This window comes from Callithrix jacchus, chromosome X, assembly GCF_049354715.1.
Source record: "Callithrix jacchus isolate 240 chromosome X, calJac240_pri, whole genome shotgun sequence".
Lineage (NCBI taxonomy): Eukaryota > Metazoa > Chordata > Mammalia > Primates > Cebidae > Callithrix > Callithrix jacchus.
Genome location: NC_133524.1, coordinates 102,586,505 through 102,605,633, shown reverse-complemented (window position 1 = coordinate 102,605,633; position 19,129 = coordinate 102,586,505). Strand labels below are relative to the sequence as shown.

Genomic DNA, 19,129 nt, shown 5'->3' with positions numbered 1-19,129 from the left:
GGCCCCAAATTTCAGGAAAGACTAGAGTTTCACTAAATTTTATAAATTTAAATATATTTAAAGGTAACATATTTGCTATTAATAAATTCAAAATCCTTTTGTAAAGTGAATAATTACTCTGAGTTTAATACCAAGTGTGGTTTTTATATATTCGATTTTATTAAAGTCATATTCCATTATACCAAAACCAACTACTCAAAACTAAACTGTTTTCTTTCCTTTGAAGTCGGATAGACCATGGCAACCCATTAACTGAGTACAGAGAAAAAGAAATTTCCCAGTCTTGCTTTCATAATTTTTCAAAATTTCTATACTTCAGTTAAATCTGAAGACATAATTGTATGGGGTTTTTAAAATAACGAAGCAGGAAAATATATACTACATAATGTTAACTGTATGACATCTGACCATACTGTCCAATATCTTGAGTATAGTGAGTGTTCGAGAAGTATTATATATATTTGCTGACAGTGAATCAATATAAGCTAAGTTTTCTCTATTATAAATTGGGGCTCAACAGGGTATGATTTCCTTAAAACAATCTACCTTAAAATTTGGTTTTCAAATATAACACATTGCACACAATATCTAAAATGTAGAACATGATCTTTGAAAATTATTGAAGATCACCAATATTACAAAGATAAAAAAATACAGTGAGTGATATCAATATTATATATGACATTTTCATATAATATTGAGTTTTAGATTTGATTTTGACTCTAGGACACTTTTAGGCTTACTCATTCTGTGATAATTAGCTTCTGATATAAATAATTTGTATGTATATGGTTTATCATGCAGTACATGTATGAAAATTCACTTGAAATTTCATGTCTTTTCATCGACTACTAATTGAATACTGTCAAAGTATTTGTTGTTAGTTTCACTTTAAAATTGTGGATCTAAATATCCCAGAAACTGAAGTATGTCCAAATGTGAAAGATATAGGTAATAGATCATTGCAGTTGAGGTTTTAAATGTGGACCAATAGTCAATGGTGATAACATTGTCATTGACATTTTAGTTGATTTCACAAAATGTGGTATCAATGAAATAATTTTTATTTTCCATTCTGTAATTCATTTTGAGAAATTTTAATATAGAAATCAAAGATACATACCTTGAAGAGAACTTCACATGATTTGCATGATCCTGGTTGTTAGGCACAGAAGGAGATCTCTCTTGAACCTTAAAGACACAGTACAATACTTCAGTAGAATTCTCGATAAATTCCTTGGAGCCATTAATGTGTGGGAAAATGTCTGTCTTCATATATGTTTTCCTAATAGTCTAACTCATAAAATATGATTTTAATAAATAGATACTATTTTATAATTACTTATAACATTAGACTTGCTTAACCTTAACATCTGATGGTATCTTTGATCTTTAGTATAGGAACAGATTCTGGAGCTCATATAATCAAAATCTTAATTTATTGTTGAGGAATTTGTAGTCCAAAGAGAGAAAATTGACTTTTCTAAGAATTTTATATCAAGTCAAAGGAACATCTAACAGCAGAATGTAGGCCTCCCAACTTCTAATTTAATGTTCTTTACATGTTATCACATTTCTTTTTGTATCAAGTTTAAACTTGTCACTCAGAATTTAAGTTCAGATTCTTACACACTCATCCTTTTATGTTATCCCTAGATTTTCCAAAGTTGTCACACACACCCACATACATTTTATTAAAATCTCTTGAGTCAAAACTGTCCCATCTTTAAGAAAGTAAGAAAGTATTTTTTTCTGCTTTACAATTTGACTGCACTATCATAATTAGTGTTCCAAGTACTGTTTCAACTCTAAAATTAATTTGTATTTTACTAATCATGAAGTCATTGAATATAGCCCCATACTCAAGAAAGGGTGCATGTAATAAGCTAGCTTCCATCAATAGGGGAAATTTACTTTCTGCCAATATCGGTAGACAGGGCCAGGGAATGTTGTTTTGCTTCACTTAGTCTTGTATCACCACGCTTCTACTCAAAGCCGTTTTAGCTGCTCAAAACGTAGGTAATTCTGACATGCAATAAGTCAGTCATACTAGATTCTTTAAAAAGGACATTTCGACATGTTACTTTTTAAATCTAGCATATTCATGCTGATAAATTCATTTTATGCTTTCTAGAAATTAGAGTAGCCTTAGTGCAGTATTTTTTCTTTATGAAGTGACTTATCAAGGCTATGTCTACATTACAAGAGACAGGTAGGTAAGGGTAAGCATCTGCTGATTTTTTTTTTCACTTTCAATTCATATAATTGGAATCATATGACCCAGTCTGGGCTTTTTGGTTTACGAAGTTGATCTTAGGAAGTTTATTGGCACTACTTGAGTAATTTGGAGGACAAAATTACTCAAAATAGGTAATGGCCAAAAATAAAAAAGATAATGCCAAATATAAATTGGCTGTATTTAATTTCAAAACTGGGGAGAGAAAAATGATTAGTAAGAATAGCATATACTAAGATAATGATGCATTTCAAACCAGACATAGCTCATTACATTTCCTGCTTAAGCCATGCTTAAGGTAATAATTATTACCTGAGAGTATGAGCAAAGTCATTTAATAAGGCAAATAAAAAGACATATTGCCTCTTTTAATTAAACAATACAATCTGGCTTATGTTCTTTCTGCCAGTGGTTAGTATTTATATATTTTTTGGGCTGGGCGCGGTGGCTCAAGCTTGTAATTCCAGCACTTTGGGAGGCCGAGGCGGGTGGATCACGAGGTCAAGAGATCGAGACCATCCTGGTCAACATGTTGAAACCCCGTCTCTAGTAAAACTGCAAAAAAAACACAAAAAATTAGCTGGGCACGGTGGCGTGTGCCTGTAATCCCAGCTACTCAGGAGGCTGAGGCAGGAGCAGTGCCTGAACCCAGGAGGCGGAGGTTGCAGTGAGCCGCAGTTGTGCCATTGCACTCCAACCTGGGTAATAAGAGCGAAACTCCGTCTCAAACAAACAAACAAACAAACAAACAAACAACAACAAAAAAAAAACAGTACTTTTTGTTATTCATTTCAGAGGACTGTTAGTATTAGGGGGATTGTATTTAAACAGGAGAATTGTCTACAAAAGACTTCATAGTAGACTCCTGTGAAACATCTTGTGCTGATTAGGAACAATGAGGCTCCTGACCCACCATCAATAAGGCAAGAGTTTGAGTTCTTCAGGCACTCACCTAATCTACTTGGTTGTTCAAAAAATCTACAAAAACATTGTTTTAGATGGCTGTTAGGAACACTGGCTGTAATAATGATGGTACCTTGTCTAGACAAGAAAACCTACAACTCTGGCCTCTCCAATATATGTACTAAATAGGATATTAATATAGTCATGAAAACAGAAGTCAAGTGTACACTAGGGCTAACTTAATTATTCTTATAATTGTAAAAACAAAAAACAAAACAAAACAAAAACCACAGATTAAATAACCCAGACTCTGTCACGAACTACATCCCCGACCAGAGAAAATCAAGGAAAAATACTTTGTGATTATGTTACAAATTGAAACCACCAGCATTTTTCATGTACAATAGTTTTGCTTAAAGAAAGACTGACAAACTATGATTATTCAGACTATGGGTATTTGGTAGACATTTTATTTTTGATGAATAAAAGTAAGCCTGTCAATTTAAAGGGAAAAACTGATGCTATAATTTAGCAATGATAAAATTTGAGCTTGCAAAGGAAAATTAGAATTTTCAAATATATCTGCCATGAAGCACTTGACAACTTAATATTCAATAACTTTTATGATAAACTTGATGGTGATATTAACAAATGCTGTTCTTTGATCTTGTATAATGAAACATGTAAATGTCTGGGAAGATCTACATACAAAGTGAACCAATATTTTTCAACTGACCAATGCATGAAGTTGAAAATCATGCATCAGCAAAACATTTATTCACAGCATAAGATAGACCAATGGGTTTTATTATTAACTGAATATACAAAATTTCATTGATATGGTTTCAGATTCCACTTCTCTAGTTTTGGTATATTATTAAATAATTTACTCAAGTATCTAAACAATCTATGAAAATTCTCCCTCTCCAACTTCTTCTATGTGAGAAGCCAGCTTTTATTCATATACTTCAACCAAAACAACATATGGCAACAGATTGAAGATGTGGAGAATCCAGCTGTTTTTCATTAAGCAAGAAAGATTTAAGAGACATACAAAAATGTAAAACAATGTCACCCTCTAAAATTTTGTTTTGGAAAAGTACAGGTTTTTTTTTTTCATTAAAAATGTGTTTCTTATGCTAACATGGAATAGTTTCATTACTTTTAAATGAATTACAATTTTTAATGTTTTTCAGTTTTAATTTAATAAGTTAAATATCAAATGACACAATCCATGTAATAAACGAAGCTTTTTGAGATCCTCAATGTTTAAGCATATAAGGGGACACTGAGATCAAAATTTTAAGAACCACTGTTCTGCGTTTTTACTAATGTCACAGCAACTCATTTTGAAAGATTTACCTCAATTATTTTAGGATTTGAAATGCATGGCTGCAGTGGTTCTATTTGGACTTCAGCCTGAATCGAATGAAAGACTTCATCATTGTCTGATGATTCGTCTTCGTTGTCCTTTGAAACAAAAAGGAAAGTAACCATTTTAATTGTCAAAATGCAAGGGATAGGAACAACTTCATCATCTTAAAACATAATTTAAAAGAATAATATCCAAATAATAAAAATGATTTAAACCAGTAGTTTTTAATAGTGTTTAGTTCTGGATCCCTTTCAGAATCTGAGAAATGCTATAGATTGTCCACAGAAAACTGCATATAGACAAACATATTACATATATTTTCTGATGGATTGCTGACCTCTCGAAGTTCATCTACAGGGTCCAGGTTAAGAATCTTTCGCTTAAAGCTTGATTAACTCATAACACCAAACTAACTGTCACACTTAGCAAGCGATTATAACTTCAAAGTTTGGTCTTCCTGAGCAATGCAAGATTTGTTATACAGTGGTGCAAATATTTCTCCCTAATTGAGCTCTAGGAGTTTAGGAAACTGTTTTCCCCTTTAATCCAATCAATATTCTCTCTTCAACTGAAATATTAATAAAAATGCAATTTTTGTTTCCTGCTGATTACTTGAAGCAGTCACCTATGTCTCTCAACTCTAACAAAATTTCGGGTATTTCAAAAGATCTGTGACTTTGACTATATTATCAACGATTTTTTTTTGCCTTTATATTTTCTTCAGTGACCACATACAAAGATATAAATGTTTGTAGAAGAGCCTAGTGTCATGAGATTTATAACTATTATTTATTGACTTTTATAAATTTTAGAATGGCTTTCCGCATACATGTTTAAAACAATAAATGACAATAAGTGTGTGCCATGCTGGTAACAATGAACCTTTCAGAGATCAATAAAAGACTTATTCATATATATAAACCCATTAGATTTAATTGATTACTAGGGTTCATTGAGAATAATCATTAGCATTTTAGATGAGCTAGTTTTACCAAATGTCATGATTCTAGACTTAAACCTCTCCCTTCACCATCTAGTTTCTTTCTCTTTATAGTTCCCCCTTGTTTTTCCTCAGAGCTAGACATCCGTTTTCCCTTTTGAGACTTGCTTCTCTTGCTGCTTCTACCTTTTCTCCTGTTAAACATGTCAACAAATTGGCATTTGTTTAATTGGCTCAATATGCACAAACCCAAAGAATTCCTTATCTAGATACTCAGATATAATTCATTTGTAATTACTACATCGATTATTATTAGGGAAATAGATGGGGATATCAGGGTTTAAGTTTGTATCATCACAATGATTCCTTTTACTCAAATATGGGTGGAGTATTAGAAAACGACTCCTCCCCTAATCTTATCTAACCTCATTAATTTGTTTTTAAGCCCATAACTCTTCATTATCAGTTTGGAATCTACAAGATTAAATTCAATAACTCCAGTAAAATCATATCCATTTTATATTAAAGAATTTTTGAAACAATTACATTTTAGTGACTGTTCCTAGATAAAATGGAGTTTAACATAGTGTATTCCGCATTTCAAAACGGTACAGATGAAACCACCACTATTAACTTATAAAATTAATCACAGAAGAAGAGAGGGGAAGAAACAAAAATACACCAAGCTTGCAGCACATTTAGCATTACCCTTTAGGTCAGCTTGCTCTCTGGCCTCCTTCTTCAATAGGTGTTTTTGGCCTATTTTCCTAGAATCACGTAGACCTTGTTGCAACATCATCATTCCCCTTAACTGCTCTGTAGATAACAACTTGAACATTACGAAATGTTGTTTTCCCTTTGAGATATTTTTTCAGGTCTTTCATACCAGTGAAACTACCGTCAATCATCTGGTCTGAAGGACCCCACTGACGTCAACTGGTCTGAAGGACCCCACAAGAAGCTGCCTCACCAAAAAATGCAGTTTCTAAATCCTGATGATTTCAAGGACCATCAACCTTGCCCTGACCAATCAACAACTCCAATTATCCAGCACCTCACCCTCTACAATCCTCTTAAAAACCCCAGCCCAGAACTCCTCCAAAAGATGTATTTGAGGGTCTCCTCCCCACATCCTAACTCCATGCCCTGCTGATCATTAAGCTTTTCCTCAGCTGCATCACTGCTATATGTGTAATTGGTCTGTTACTATGCAGTGGACATATGAACCTGTTGGTCTTATAACACAGAGAACAATTTGTAAATTGTTTCATGTTCTGTGAGGCCACATAATTGATTTATTATGTAAAATTGGCAGCACATTAGTGAAACAAGTCATAAATATGGTAACCATACACAAAATATTTTGGAAACTGCTTTGCCTTCTCATTTTAAACTTGATTTAAACCTCCTGTAGTACTATTCACTCAAATAGTATAGTTCAGCATTCTATTGGAAGAAATAATAAACGAACTTACAGATTAGAGTAATAAAACCAAATTTTGTTTTGTGCTTGTTTTTTAATGAGTTATCTTTGACATTTTAAATTATGAACGTAATTTTTTAAGATCCAAAGTAGTAATTTTAAATGTGCATTTGTTGACCCTTGACTGGTTAAAGGAACAGACAGAAAATTAATAATTAAAGCTATATTTCAGTAGAGATACTGAAAAATATTTTTCTCATAATTAGTCACAAGTATCTACGAATTTCAAGAAAATTTATTTGAAGTACAAATTATTTAGTATATTTTCTGTGGAACATAATAAGTATTTATTTCATTTGTTTTTTTTTCTGAGAAAAAAACATCAGCATGAGCTATCACATTTTCTCTTCATTTCTGACTCAGAGTAAAAATATCAAAAACTCTTACTTTATCAACTTGTCTCAATTCTTCCTCGTGCTGATTAAAGACATCTTCCCATCTGTGCTGGCGCCTTTGCCTGCGGGCTTCTAAATCTGAGAGCTCAAGCTCTTCAGGTTTTCTTGATGACTTTGCCCTGAACCTCTTTGGTGATAGTTTTTTTGCCAGTGCTTGCCTTAGACTAGAAACTTTTGATTTTTTCTTCCGTGCCTGTTCTGGTTGTGAGTAAAACCTATTTAATGACAGATTTTCCATCAGGGTTTGCAAAGGACCAAGTGGCTTTGAGCTATTTGAGTTTGGTGCTCTAAGCAAGTCTCTTGAGAGTCCCTCTATCAGTGCTTGAACTGAGTCAATTGCCTGTGGGGTTTCTAGTGTCCAAGCCTGTGCCTGAGGCGATCCTTCAGTTTGCCCCTCTACTGGAATGAGCACCTGAGTATCCAAATGTAGTGGCAACAGAACATGGTGATTTTGTGATAGCAGGGGCAGGAATAACTGGGCATGTACTCGTAATGACTCAGGCTCCTCTGCCTCAGCCTCTGCCTGTGCAGGCTCAGCAGCCTGTTCCTGTACCTCTGGCTGTTCAGGTGCCTGGTTCTGCTCCAGCTCTTGTTCAGGTACCTGGTTGTGTCTCTGCTGTTGTTCAGGGGCCTGGCCCTGCCTTTGTTGTTCAGGTACCTGATCGTGCCCCTGAAATTCCTCCGGTACCTGGTCCAGATCTTGTGGTTCTGATGCCTGGGTCTGAGTCTGCTGCTTTTTGGGTACCTGGGCCTGTACCTGTAGAAGCCTAGGTGTCCTACCCTGTACCTGTAGTGGCATGAGCACCCGGGCTGCCCTCTGTAGTCGTGGAGGTGCCCTTATCTGCATTTGTAGAGGTCTAGAGGCCTTAGACTTCATCTGAGCCTGTAGTGGCCTGAACACCCGAGCTGCCCCTTGTAGTCGTAGAGGTGCCTGAGCCTGCCCCATTAGAGGACTGGGTGCACTGTCCAGAGCCTGCAGTGGCATGAATAGCCTGGCTGCTCCCTGTAGCTGCTGAAGTGCCTGGACCTGTGGTTCTTCTCGATCTGGTAGCCACCTTGGCTGAGAGGGTTCTCCATGCAGGACTCTAAGTGGTCTGCATCTGCTGCTGGTTGGCAATCTGAGAAGCTCATGAGTACAAGAGGGTCCTCTAAAATAAACACACAAATAATGGGCGTACAATTAGAATTTTTAGTGGAATGGAGCCATTCAGGGGCATTGTTTTTACTTTAAAAGATGGAAATTTTCTGCAATGAAGATACCTTCAATAAATCTTTCTGAAATCGTTCCCTTAATGTCTGAAATATTCTGAAGGTAACATTTGTATTACTAATGTATTCAATTATTAATGAAATCTGATATCTATTGATCATTCACTTGCCAGATATTAAGGAGTCTTTGGGTAATAATAAAATATTCTCTTTACATTTTCACTTAATATCTCTTAAAAACAGAGATTTGTTATTTGTTGTATCAGAAAGAATTCTTTCTGAATCAAAAGCAACAGTATGGAATCAACTGCCTTACCTAAATTTCTATCGTCAAATTATATATGCACTTTGTGGAACGCACCTGAATCTTCTCATGGTGTACTGTTCCTTAATAGCTTCTTCTTTTTCAAAGATCAGAGGTATTTCTTTTTTTTTAGGAAAGAGAAAGAGAAAATAGCATATAAGCATGTTATCAGCTTTATTCACATTGTTCCCTCTACTTCTCAGGACGTGGAGTGAATTACAAGGGCAAGAAAGTAGCCCTTTGAACACACTTGGTTTGTGATGTAGACAATATTCTAATTTCTAGGCCCATTTTAAAGCACAGTATAGCCATTGCATGCAGATTAATTTCTCTGAACAGAGAAAAGAAAATTTAGCTATCTGATTTCTGCAATTCTAAAGAGAAAGAAGAGAGAATGGGACAAAGGGAGAATGAGACAAGAGAAACTCCAGATAGTGGTGAGCATTGCTTACAGCTGTGAGCTTTAGATGTAAGGACTTTATGGCTTGAGTTGATATTTAATCTTTTCAATGAGAAGGCAAATTCTTAATTCTGTGCTTTACACTAAACACATTGAAAAAATTCAGCTTCTTTCCTAACAGCTGTGCCGTTAACTATTGAAATATAGAGGCTTACAAACAAAAGAGTTTTCTTTTGAATTTCCTGTATTAAAATGATAGGGCAACTATATTTATACCTTTAGTGTGACTTTCATATAAATGGAACTTCTCCTGCAGGTAAAATTTTGGAAATTTTGCAACTCTGAAAATTAGCAAATTACCAAGTAGATGTGCAGTTTTCCTGCACCCATTTGAAACTGGCTGGTCTTCTGTGACATTGGTTCAATAACTTTATTACCATAGGGAAATAAATTAATTGTTGCTGCTCCTTATCTCGAAACAGGTTACATGTACAGATGTAACAAGCCCCACTGCAATCAACCCCACAGCTGATATGAGGATGCTTGCTTTTTCAGGTTTTCCCTTCTACATTCCATTGTTACTCTCAACTCTGCCTATGGTCCCCAAAATCAAATGTGAAATATGTAACATAACATATAAAGTTAGAACTTCTCAAGTGGCTTCTTCTAGACTTGGTAAAAATCCATCCTGCCATATTTATTTTAATTTTGGGGTGGCAGGGTCTTTCTCTGTCACCCAGGCTGGAGTGCAGTGGCACAATCTAGGGTCACTGCAAAATCCTGACATTTAAAATGAAGTTCACTTTTATTAATAGACAGAAGTTTATGTTTATTTGTATAAATTAGTTCTTTTAATTACATCTTATATCTGGAGTTTAGTACATAAAACGAGTTTTATATGGTACACAAATACTACTTCAAAATTAGTGGTCAATAAATGGTTCATTACAAATCCATTTATCTCTTGTCAACATGTCAGCTGAAAAAAAACAGTAGCATATACGTTTTGTTACCTTTTATCTTTCATTTATTTTAGTTACTTAAAGTTGGCATATCACAAAATTTTACTGGAGGTTTTCAAGGTCTCTGTAAATATGAATATGTTCCAGGTGTAACTGGCAAGAATTAGTGACTATACACAAAAGCACACAAACACACATACAAACACACACACTCAGGCAAGAGTTAATGAATTAAATAAGAGCATATGGTATATTCTTGGAAAAACTAAATATCGAAGGCCTCAGAAGTTTTACTTTCAACCTAATTCTTAAACAAATATTATTTTTTCCTGGAAACAATACATGAACAAACTCTGAATATTCATTTCATTAAAATAAAACGTTATAGATTCTACCTTTTTTCTGTCTTTTTTTAATAATTCCAGTAAGATGCCTCGTTAATGACTCAACAACATGTCGCTCATTTTTTATATCCCGAACAAATGGGTGATGAAGCATGTTTGCAGAAGTAGGACGAAACAGAAAATTTTTTACCATACACTTTTCCATGAAATTGTGGAACTTACGCGACCTAAAAGAAATGAGTCCAAGAGAAAAAAAAGTGTTCTCAAGCCTGCCAGACCTCTTCCCACCACCACCCACATGCCTCTCTGAAAATCATATTTAGAGAGAGTTGCCTTTAAGTATCATTGTCTTTTCAATTGTCAAATATCCTGCAGTTTGGCAACATACATTATACAGTGAGCCCATTTAGACCTCAGGAAAAGAAGAAAAAGTCAATAGCATTTACCATCTAAATTACAGTAGAAATTTCAATGAGTTAACCATATGCACCTGGTAAAATCTCAAGTGCAAATATATGATTAAGTGGATAATCATGTAATCTGCAACACTAGATTCATCGTCCCACAGCACTCACACTCTGTATTTTTCATTTGACTCTATGCAGTTTTAACTAAAGAAGAATAAATATAATGATCCAAAAAGAGGATGTTAAAAGCGCCCCGACTAACTAATCTTGAAAAATGACTTGTAAAAATAGATGTGGCTATAAAGACTGAATCCATGGAAAGGGTTAAGTTGAATTGCAATGCAGAATGTTAGCAATCAAATAACAGTCACCACTTCTACCAAGGAAAGCAATAGTAACTAATATATGCAAGAGCTTCAGGTACAAGATCAACAAACTTTAGAGAGAAGAATTCCCAAGTTTAGCTGGCATGTAGTATCCTGGGAGAATAAGTCTTCTGCTCTAGGTCTGTGTATGTTTAGTTTAAATGACTAATTAACAGGGTTGCATATAACTGACTGCCTATGTAAGCACCGCAAATAGTTCCATTAGTTCATCCCAATTCTGTGGAAACAACTGAACGTGCCCATTAATGGCAGTAGAACAATAGCATCAGAAAATACTATAGAGGATATTAGTTATTTATACTTGGCTAGCTACTTCTTAATGAAAACTGGTCATTCAAACCTCCCAGTTAAGATATTTGATTTTAGAAAATATTGTCCAACAAGGATGGTGGAGCGGGAGTGACCAAATGAGTTAAAACTTCTTTGCTAACATAAAAATGTCAAGTCAATGTACTTAGGAGATTAAAGTATTCATCTTTACCATCCGCTGGATTTGACTGTGGGTGCAGATTCCTGCAAAATAACGAAGAGAGCTTCCAAGGGTTGAAGGTTACACAGAGCTGCAAAGGGAAATAGATAAATTTAAAAAAAATGGGAAGGTTAACTAAAGAGCACACTCCTCATTCCAGAGGGATTTCTCAGTAATCTTTCACATATAATGTTTAGTTTCCACTAAGGGGCGAATAAATACAAAAGAATGTATTTAGAAAGAAATGGAAAAGCTTGTTTTAACACAATTTTGCAATATATGAGATTCTCAAGTTTCACTATCACCAGGTAGTATTAATTAATAATAAACTAAAAAACATATTTGAAATGTATAGTTGATAATTTATATCTAGAAAAGTTAACTGAAAGTAAAACAAGCACACTTCTGTAATTTTGTATTGGAGGTGTTTAGTTATAAAATTGGGATATATAATTATAGACTGAAAAAGTCAACCAGACTACTATTAAAGTACAACAATATATAAATAACAATGGTTTAGTAGTCTTGAAAGCTGAGAAGAATCTGTTCTGGAAGCTGACAGTTACAGAAAAAACGATAGGTATAGCGCAACTGTTAAGAGTACACCACCTAGAGTAAGATCGTTTGGGTTCAAATCTAGCTTTACCTTTGTGACTTTGGGCATATTACGTAACCTATCTGTATCTTGTGTTCTTTTCATCTGAAAAACAGGAAATGTAGCAGGAGGAATCCCTTCAAAGAATTGCTGTGAGGATTAATTAGCAACTTACAAGTAAAAGTGTCTTTACCTCATAAATATATACACCACCTAAATACCCACAAAAATTTTAAAAATAATTTTTTAAATTCCCCCAAAAGTATCTGACATGTAGTAGATGCTAAATAAATATCAGCTATTGACATTATAATAAAGATTTTAACCCTATGGCACTTTGAGACTGTGCCAAATTACTAGACCTTTCATTCTCTCTTTCATGCACACAGGCATAAAAAGAAAAGCCTATTCCAATATGTGCTATATAAATTAATTACCTCATTGGTTTGGGAATTTTGTTTTTTTCTATAAGTGTTTAAGTATGTCTAACTTTACTTATTTCCTCTTGTGTTGTGATTAAAGAAAATTGGCAGTGCAAAACATCCCCAATCGAGAACCATAGTGTCAATTTCGTCTAACATTATAAGTGTGCCATTCTTGTGAGAATAACTTGATATTAATGACTCTTATTAGAGCAATCCTTTCTCTCCCAAAATGCATCCTCAGATGCAAACCTAAAGTGACAAACTGGCCTCTCATAGTAGTAGACAAAAACTCCATAGGGTGATTTTACTAGGGCTATACAAAGGGAATTGTTTAAAGGTCAAGCTTTGTTTTCAAATACATGGTTATAAATTCATAGAAGGTGCATTTTTATAATTGAAGGCAGAATAAGCTCCAAGAACAAAAGATCAGGATCATATTTAACTCTTTTAATTCTTTTATTGTGTCCAATCAGTCTCCAGGTTCTGTCCTTTAAACATATTATAAGTGAGTTTGTACAATATTAAACAATGGTCATTTATTAACGTCTGAGCAACAGTCAGTCCACTGACAACATCTTCAGGGGTCAAGAGCTAGGACACAGACTAGGTAAGTTTTCTTTAAAGGAAAAGTTTACAAAGGAATGGAGCATAGGGTAGGTACAAGAGCTACGTCAACAGAAGCTGTTTATGGTTTCTTATATAGTCTAATTTTAGGAATGTCAGTAACTGCCCCCTCCAACCCATATCTCATAAAACTACCTAAATGTTCATCATTAGAGACTCATTCCTTGAACTCCCAACCTCAGGTGATCTGCTCACCTTGACCTCCAAAGTGCTTGGATTATTGGCGTGAGCCACCACGCCTGGCCTTAGAGGCTCATTTCTTTGAAACAGCAAGGCTTCCTTAAAAATCACATTATCTTTTGAAGGGTAGGACACATATTAAACTGAGCTTAGTTTGAATTCGGTTAAATAATGTGGTTTATTCTTAACACATGTTGAGATCTGAGGGAATCTTCTGAATATTGAAGGAATAGGCCTCTTGATGGGACAGGCGTAGATTTGAGCCACAATGCATTCAGGTAAAAGTTGACATGGGATGTGAGAGAGCGATGCTACAAGGAATAGAAGTAGGACTATAAAGAAGCATCATTGACAATATTTAAAAAGATCTACAATATCAAGGAGAATGCAAAAATAGGGAAAAACATGGCCCAGTTTAAGGCAAGTTGACTGGTGTACAGCTTTGCCAAGAAAGGGGAGTCAGGGTGAACTGTTGATCCTATCCTCCTTCTCCTCCAGGAACAGTTTATCTTTTCTATAAAGGATAGGGACTAAAAACCACATCTATTCAAAATTAGCCTATGATACTCCGATGTTTGGATGGTTACTAGAAATGTTTTGGCCTTGGTTTAAAGGTCTTCATATAATTTGAATTACTACCCAGAACCTAGGGACTGAAGGAGGTCCTGGTTTGTAAATGTCCAGTTCTCTATTTCTAGAGCCCCTACAACAGTGGTCCCCAAACTTTTTGGCACCAGGGATCAGTTTCGTGGAAAACAGTTTTTCCATGGACCTAGGGTTAGGGGGTTGGTTTGGGGATGAAACTATTAAACCTCAGTACAGCAGGCATGAGTTAGATTCTCATAAGAAATATACTACCTCGATCCCTTGCGTCCTCAGTTCACAATAGGATTCCCACTCCTAGGAGAATCTAATGCTGTTGCTGATCTGACAGGAGGCAGAGCTCAGGTGGTAATGTTTGCTTACTTGCTCGCCACTCACCTCCTGCGGTATGGCCCACGCACTGGGGGCCCATGCCCTATGGCATCCTATCAGGGAGAAGTTATTCTTTCTCTCTCTTTACTTCTCTGGAAAAGATTCACCAAAGGAAGACAATTTTGTTATCTGGACCTCAAAGGATATTATCAGATAATTGTCACTTTGGAAGGCCATTCCTTCTGAGATAATAATGATCATAACCTGGAGGATTTGTGCAGTTAAACAGATGACAATTATTTTCACATAAAATTAATATTCCAGGCAATAAAGAACACCAGTGAAGGAGAAATGTTTTCGTAGGGAGGCCATTTAGAGATGCTCTTGACCAAAGTTGTACTATTCAAATTATTGATCCAGGAAGGCCAGCCCTATTTTCTCTTTGTGAATTCCAAATCTCCTGGTCCTCACTTATCTTTTGTAAGAAGCTTGCAATTTGTGTAAACTGTGCAAAATTCCTTCGCTGCACTCCTGTGAGTTTGCTCACCAATACTTTTTTCCCATAAATTAATTTGGAATGAAAAAAAGTGAAACAAACAAAGATGACTCAGGAAGTATAAACCGCAAAACATAGAAAGTTGGTTTTCCGAAAAGGCATGCTGAGGAACGCTCAGAAACAATGGGAAAAATATACATGCAGACATGTATCCTAACCAAACCCATGCATCAATACTAAGATGAAATACTAGTTGCCGCTGCTCAATTTAACATAATCTATGTATCTTTCCCAAACAGAAATAATCAAGAGATGATGAGGAATAGTCCACATCCCCTCAGTATCATTTCAATTTTATATATGTGTCATATGTAATCTTTTTACATTTTAATATTTCCTATTATTAATTTTTTATTCACCCAACGAAGGTACTTGGCTGAATTGGGGGCACTATAATAGAGGCAGAAGCAACATGATCTCCACAGGTGTCCTAGCTTTATCCCAGCTCCTCTTGGATATTCCAAGGGGATAGCAGGAATTCTCAAAAATTATGTTACCATGATTTCTATTTCTTGAAATTCCTCTCATTGGCTGTGAAACTAAATGCTAAGATGTTTCAAATTCATAAAACTTGATGGGTGGACATTTTGCAGATAGAGCATACATGAACATGGGAATCTATAGAATCTGCTTTGGAGAGGGGAAAGCAAAGCAATCCTCCCCACACCCCACAGGGCATTTTTTTTTTCACTTCTCATTCAACAATACGAGAGATGTATTGTCATTTTCACTTTTGGGTTTTAGTTACTGAGGACAGCAAATATACTACGCTCTGGAGGCACACATTAGATGGTTATCCATCATTTACACCCAAGTTCACATTCCATTTTTACTTTCCTGTCAGAAAACAGTGCCTTGAGAGAACAGGGTGCTAACAGGTCATTTAAATGATGGGGAGGTAGAGAAAACAAGATGACATGGGCACTGAGGCAGCTGAAAGGAGTAAAAAGGGCACCAAAGGTAAGTTGGATTGACTCCAAAGGAAAAAAAAAACAAACTATATTTACTTCCTGAAATTTCTGAAGATTAGCTCAATTTCAATGAAATGCTAGAGAATTTTCTCAACTATTACAGCCTGAGGCAGTAGCAGTGTGTGGTTGTAAATGTTCTGGAATCTAAATATTCCACCAGGAAATACAGACTGGAATGCCAACCAGAATCCTTATTCTGGTTGCTCAGGACTGTCAGGACCAAATACTACTGAGAATAAATTGAAACAACACTCAGTCAATCTAAAACAAGCTATTGTAAAAAAGAAAAGCACAAGCTGATTTATATACCCACATGTAGCTATTCTGAGGAAAGCATTTGGTAATCACTGAAAAGGTCACCATTAGTAGTTTGGCACATAGTATGACACCTGTGTGGCCAGTGAAACTGAGCGGTACAAGTGGCAATCTCATCTTCTTCCACAGAGAGATATTTGTATGACTTGTATGGTATATATCCCTAATCTTTAATAAATATCAAACATTTTTACTCACGAGGAGCTCCTTCAGCCATTTCAATAGCAGTAATTCCCACAGACCACACATCACTCTGCAAAGAAAAACATGACCAAAAAAAATGTCACTTAAAAATAGGCAATTGGTAGTATTTAGAATCTCAAAACAATGTTTAGTTGGGGATGTAAATGCCAGTGCCAGAGCCGTTTTATGGCTTTCCTACAGTAAAGCTTCATTATAGAGTGACATTGTAAGAAGGCATAATCTGAGCTTGTGACCAGCCAGTACCTCACTACACAACAGGTTAATAGGGAATGGGGTTAAATGTAAGGAAAGTTCATCTTGGATGCATTGCTATTATTGCCTTACCTGAAATACCAAAAGAAACTTGCCGTAATGACATTTTATTACATAGACTCACCAGTTGTATCATCTTGGGCAAATGTTTTAACTCTCTGTACCTTAATTTCACTCTATGTAAAATAGAGATAATAATAGCATACATTTAGATAGGACTGGTGTGTGTGTGTGTGTGTGTGTGTGTGTGTGTGTGTGTGTATTTCAGCAGTTTCTGGAATATACTTAACTAAGGCTAGAACTATAAAGAGTTTCTAGAAAATTATCTTCACTACTATTAACCATTTAGTACTTTTTTTTTTTTTTAGCATGGAAAGGGCACAGGGCTAGAGATACACTGGATAGCTAAATGATTCCTAAACAGTTTTGCTGAATTCTTTTGTTTTTCTTTGTGACAGGTTCTCACTCTGTCACCCAGGCTGCAGTTTGGTAGCTTAATCTGGGCTCACTGCAACCTCTGTCTCCTGGGTTCATGCAATTCTCCTGTCTCATCCTCCCGAGTAGCTGGGATTACAGGTGCCCACCACCAGGCCTGGATAATTTTTTTTGTATTTTTAGTAAAGACAGGGTTTCACTATGTTGGCCAGGTTGGCCTCAAACTCCTGACCTCAGGTCATCTGCGACCTTGTAGGTTAACTGGATTTTTAGAACCCCAGTTTATAGATTTTTTAGCTTCAGTTGCGATAGTCTAAGCTTAAGATTTCCTTCAATTACATGGTGCTAAAAACTAAAAAATAAAGCACGAATACAGGTGAAAGTCCTTGGAAGACTGCAAATGTATACAACCATAAAGCATTATTTTTATAAAAAGCCACTTGAAGAACTTTGTGCTTCCATAGTCTTCATAGCTTCTAACAGAGCACTAAACATAATAGGCTCTCAGTAAATAATCATTTTGCAGATCATGCAGAGGGCAGTTAAGGAAAGGGAAAAGGGATGAATCTCAATTAATCAACTTCAAGTATTGAGTCCTAGGTTCCACTCAGGGAGACCACAATTAATTGTTTGGATGACTTATGTGGGGAGTGAGTGAGATTTTTCCAGTCTATAGCAAATGGAGAGTTTTCTTTCCACATCAACTTTTTGAAATGTGTACATGGATGTATATTGTCCAAATTGCAGTTTCAGTGGAAATTTTAATAAATAGCAGGAATTGTTACTTAATTTGTCTATTCTACTGATTTTCTGTGGTTTTGGAGGTGAAACATGCCAAGGAATTTCTCCGTTACCCTGAGTAATCAAATTATTATTTTTTGTCTTTTCTGGAGCTAAGTTACTGTGAGGATTAATAATTGCAAGCAACGTAAACTACACATTCTGCCTCAAATGCAGGTAATTCTCAATGTTATACTTTGTCCACATTCTTAGAAAATATTATTTTATGCATATAATCAAACCACTTACTGAAATAGAGACTAGTATTTCCAACCAGCATGTAATGTAAAAGGAGGAGTTGCCTGCTTTTTATTTTTTATCATTGCAAAAAATGTTAATAAAAAATCCTTTCCAAATTGTAATTTCCACTGTCTGAATTCTCATACTCACCCTGTAATCATAGGAGCGTCTGGGGTCCTCATCACAGTCAATCACCTCAGGTGCCATCCAGTATGGTGTCCCAATGAAGCTATTCCTTCTTCCATTAGTTCTGCTCACCTGGGCACTCACTCCAAAATCAACTGCCAAAATCATTATATGTCAAAATAATCAATCAGAAAGAAAAAGCTCAATAAGTTATTTCTTTAACTTGGAAAGCTGATACAAAAGCCACAATGGATAACAGATTTTCATTCTAGCCTAGCAAACTTTACCATGAAGTCTACTCCAGGAATACTGGGAATAGGCTTTTGCTGCTATTTATGTTGGAATGGACTCAGCAGTGCTATTATAAATCTACATTAGGTTTGGCTGAATGTTTACCATGAATATTGATAAAGTTCTGTCAGGACACTCTGAACCTCCAAAGTGATAACATATGGAATGTTTGGACCTGGCACCAAGCTGGAGGAAGACCAGAACTATAAGCAAGATCAAAGAAATCTGAAACCTATTAGCAGTTGATCAGGAAGCCTCACACATGATATTAGAAGGCTCTATCATGCTGATAAAGAAAAACGAGTTTTCTGCTAGAATTTAGTTTAAATTCCTACACAGATCTTTTGAATCAGATGCAGGTATTTATTGTGGTATCTATATCTTAGCTTAGATTATAAAAGTTCAGT

The 19,129-nt window shown here is 35.5% G+C and overlaps 1 protein-coding gene across 5 annotated transcripts in view; it reads right to left on the bottom strand.

The window, feature by feature from the left end:
• NRK (Nik related kinase) overlaps window positions 1-19,129 on the bottom strand; it is a 131,747-nt gene that overhangs the window by 36,774 nt on the left and 75,844 nt on the right. For all 5 annotated transcript variants that reach the window (XM_078362237.1, XM_078362239.1, XM_078362240.1 and 2 more), the window contains 8 exons: window positions 18,456-18,586; window positions 16,593-16,647; window positions 11,826-11,904; window positions 10,603-10,778; window positions 8,903-8,966; window positions 7,325-8,480; window positions 4,502-4,609; window positions 1,124-1,191 (listed from right to left, as the gene is read on the bottom strand). In XM_078362237.1, the coding sequence (XP_078218363.1) occupies window positions 1,124-1,191; window positions 4,502-4,609; window positions 7,325-8,480; window positions 8,903-8,966; window positions 10,603-10,778; window positions 11,826-11,904; window positions 16,593-16,647; window positions 18,456-18,586 (1,837 nt within the window). The remainder of the gene's footprint in view (window positions 1-1,123; window positions 1,192-4,501; window positions 4,610-7,324; window positions 8,481-8,902; window positions 8,967-10,602; window positions 10,779-11,825; window positions 11,905-16,592; window positions 16,648-18,455; window positions 18,587-19,129) is intronic.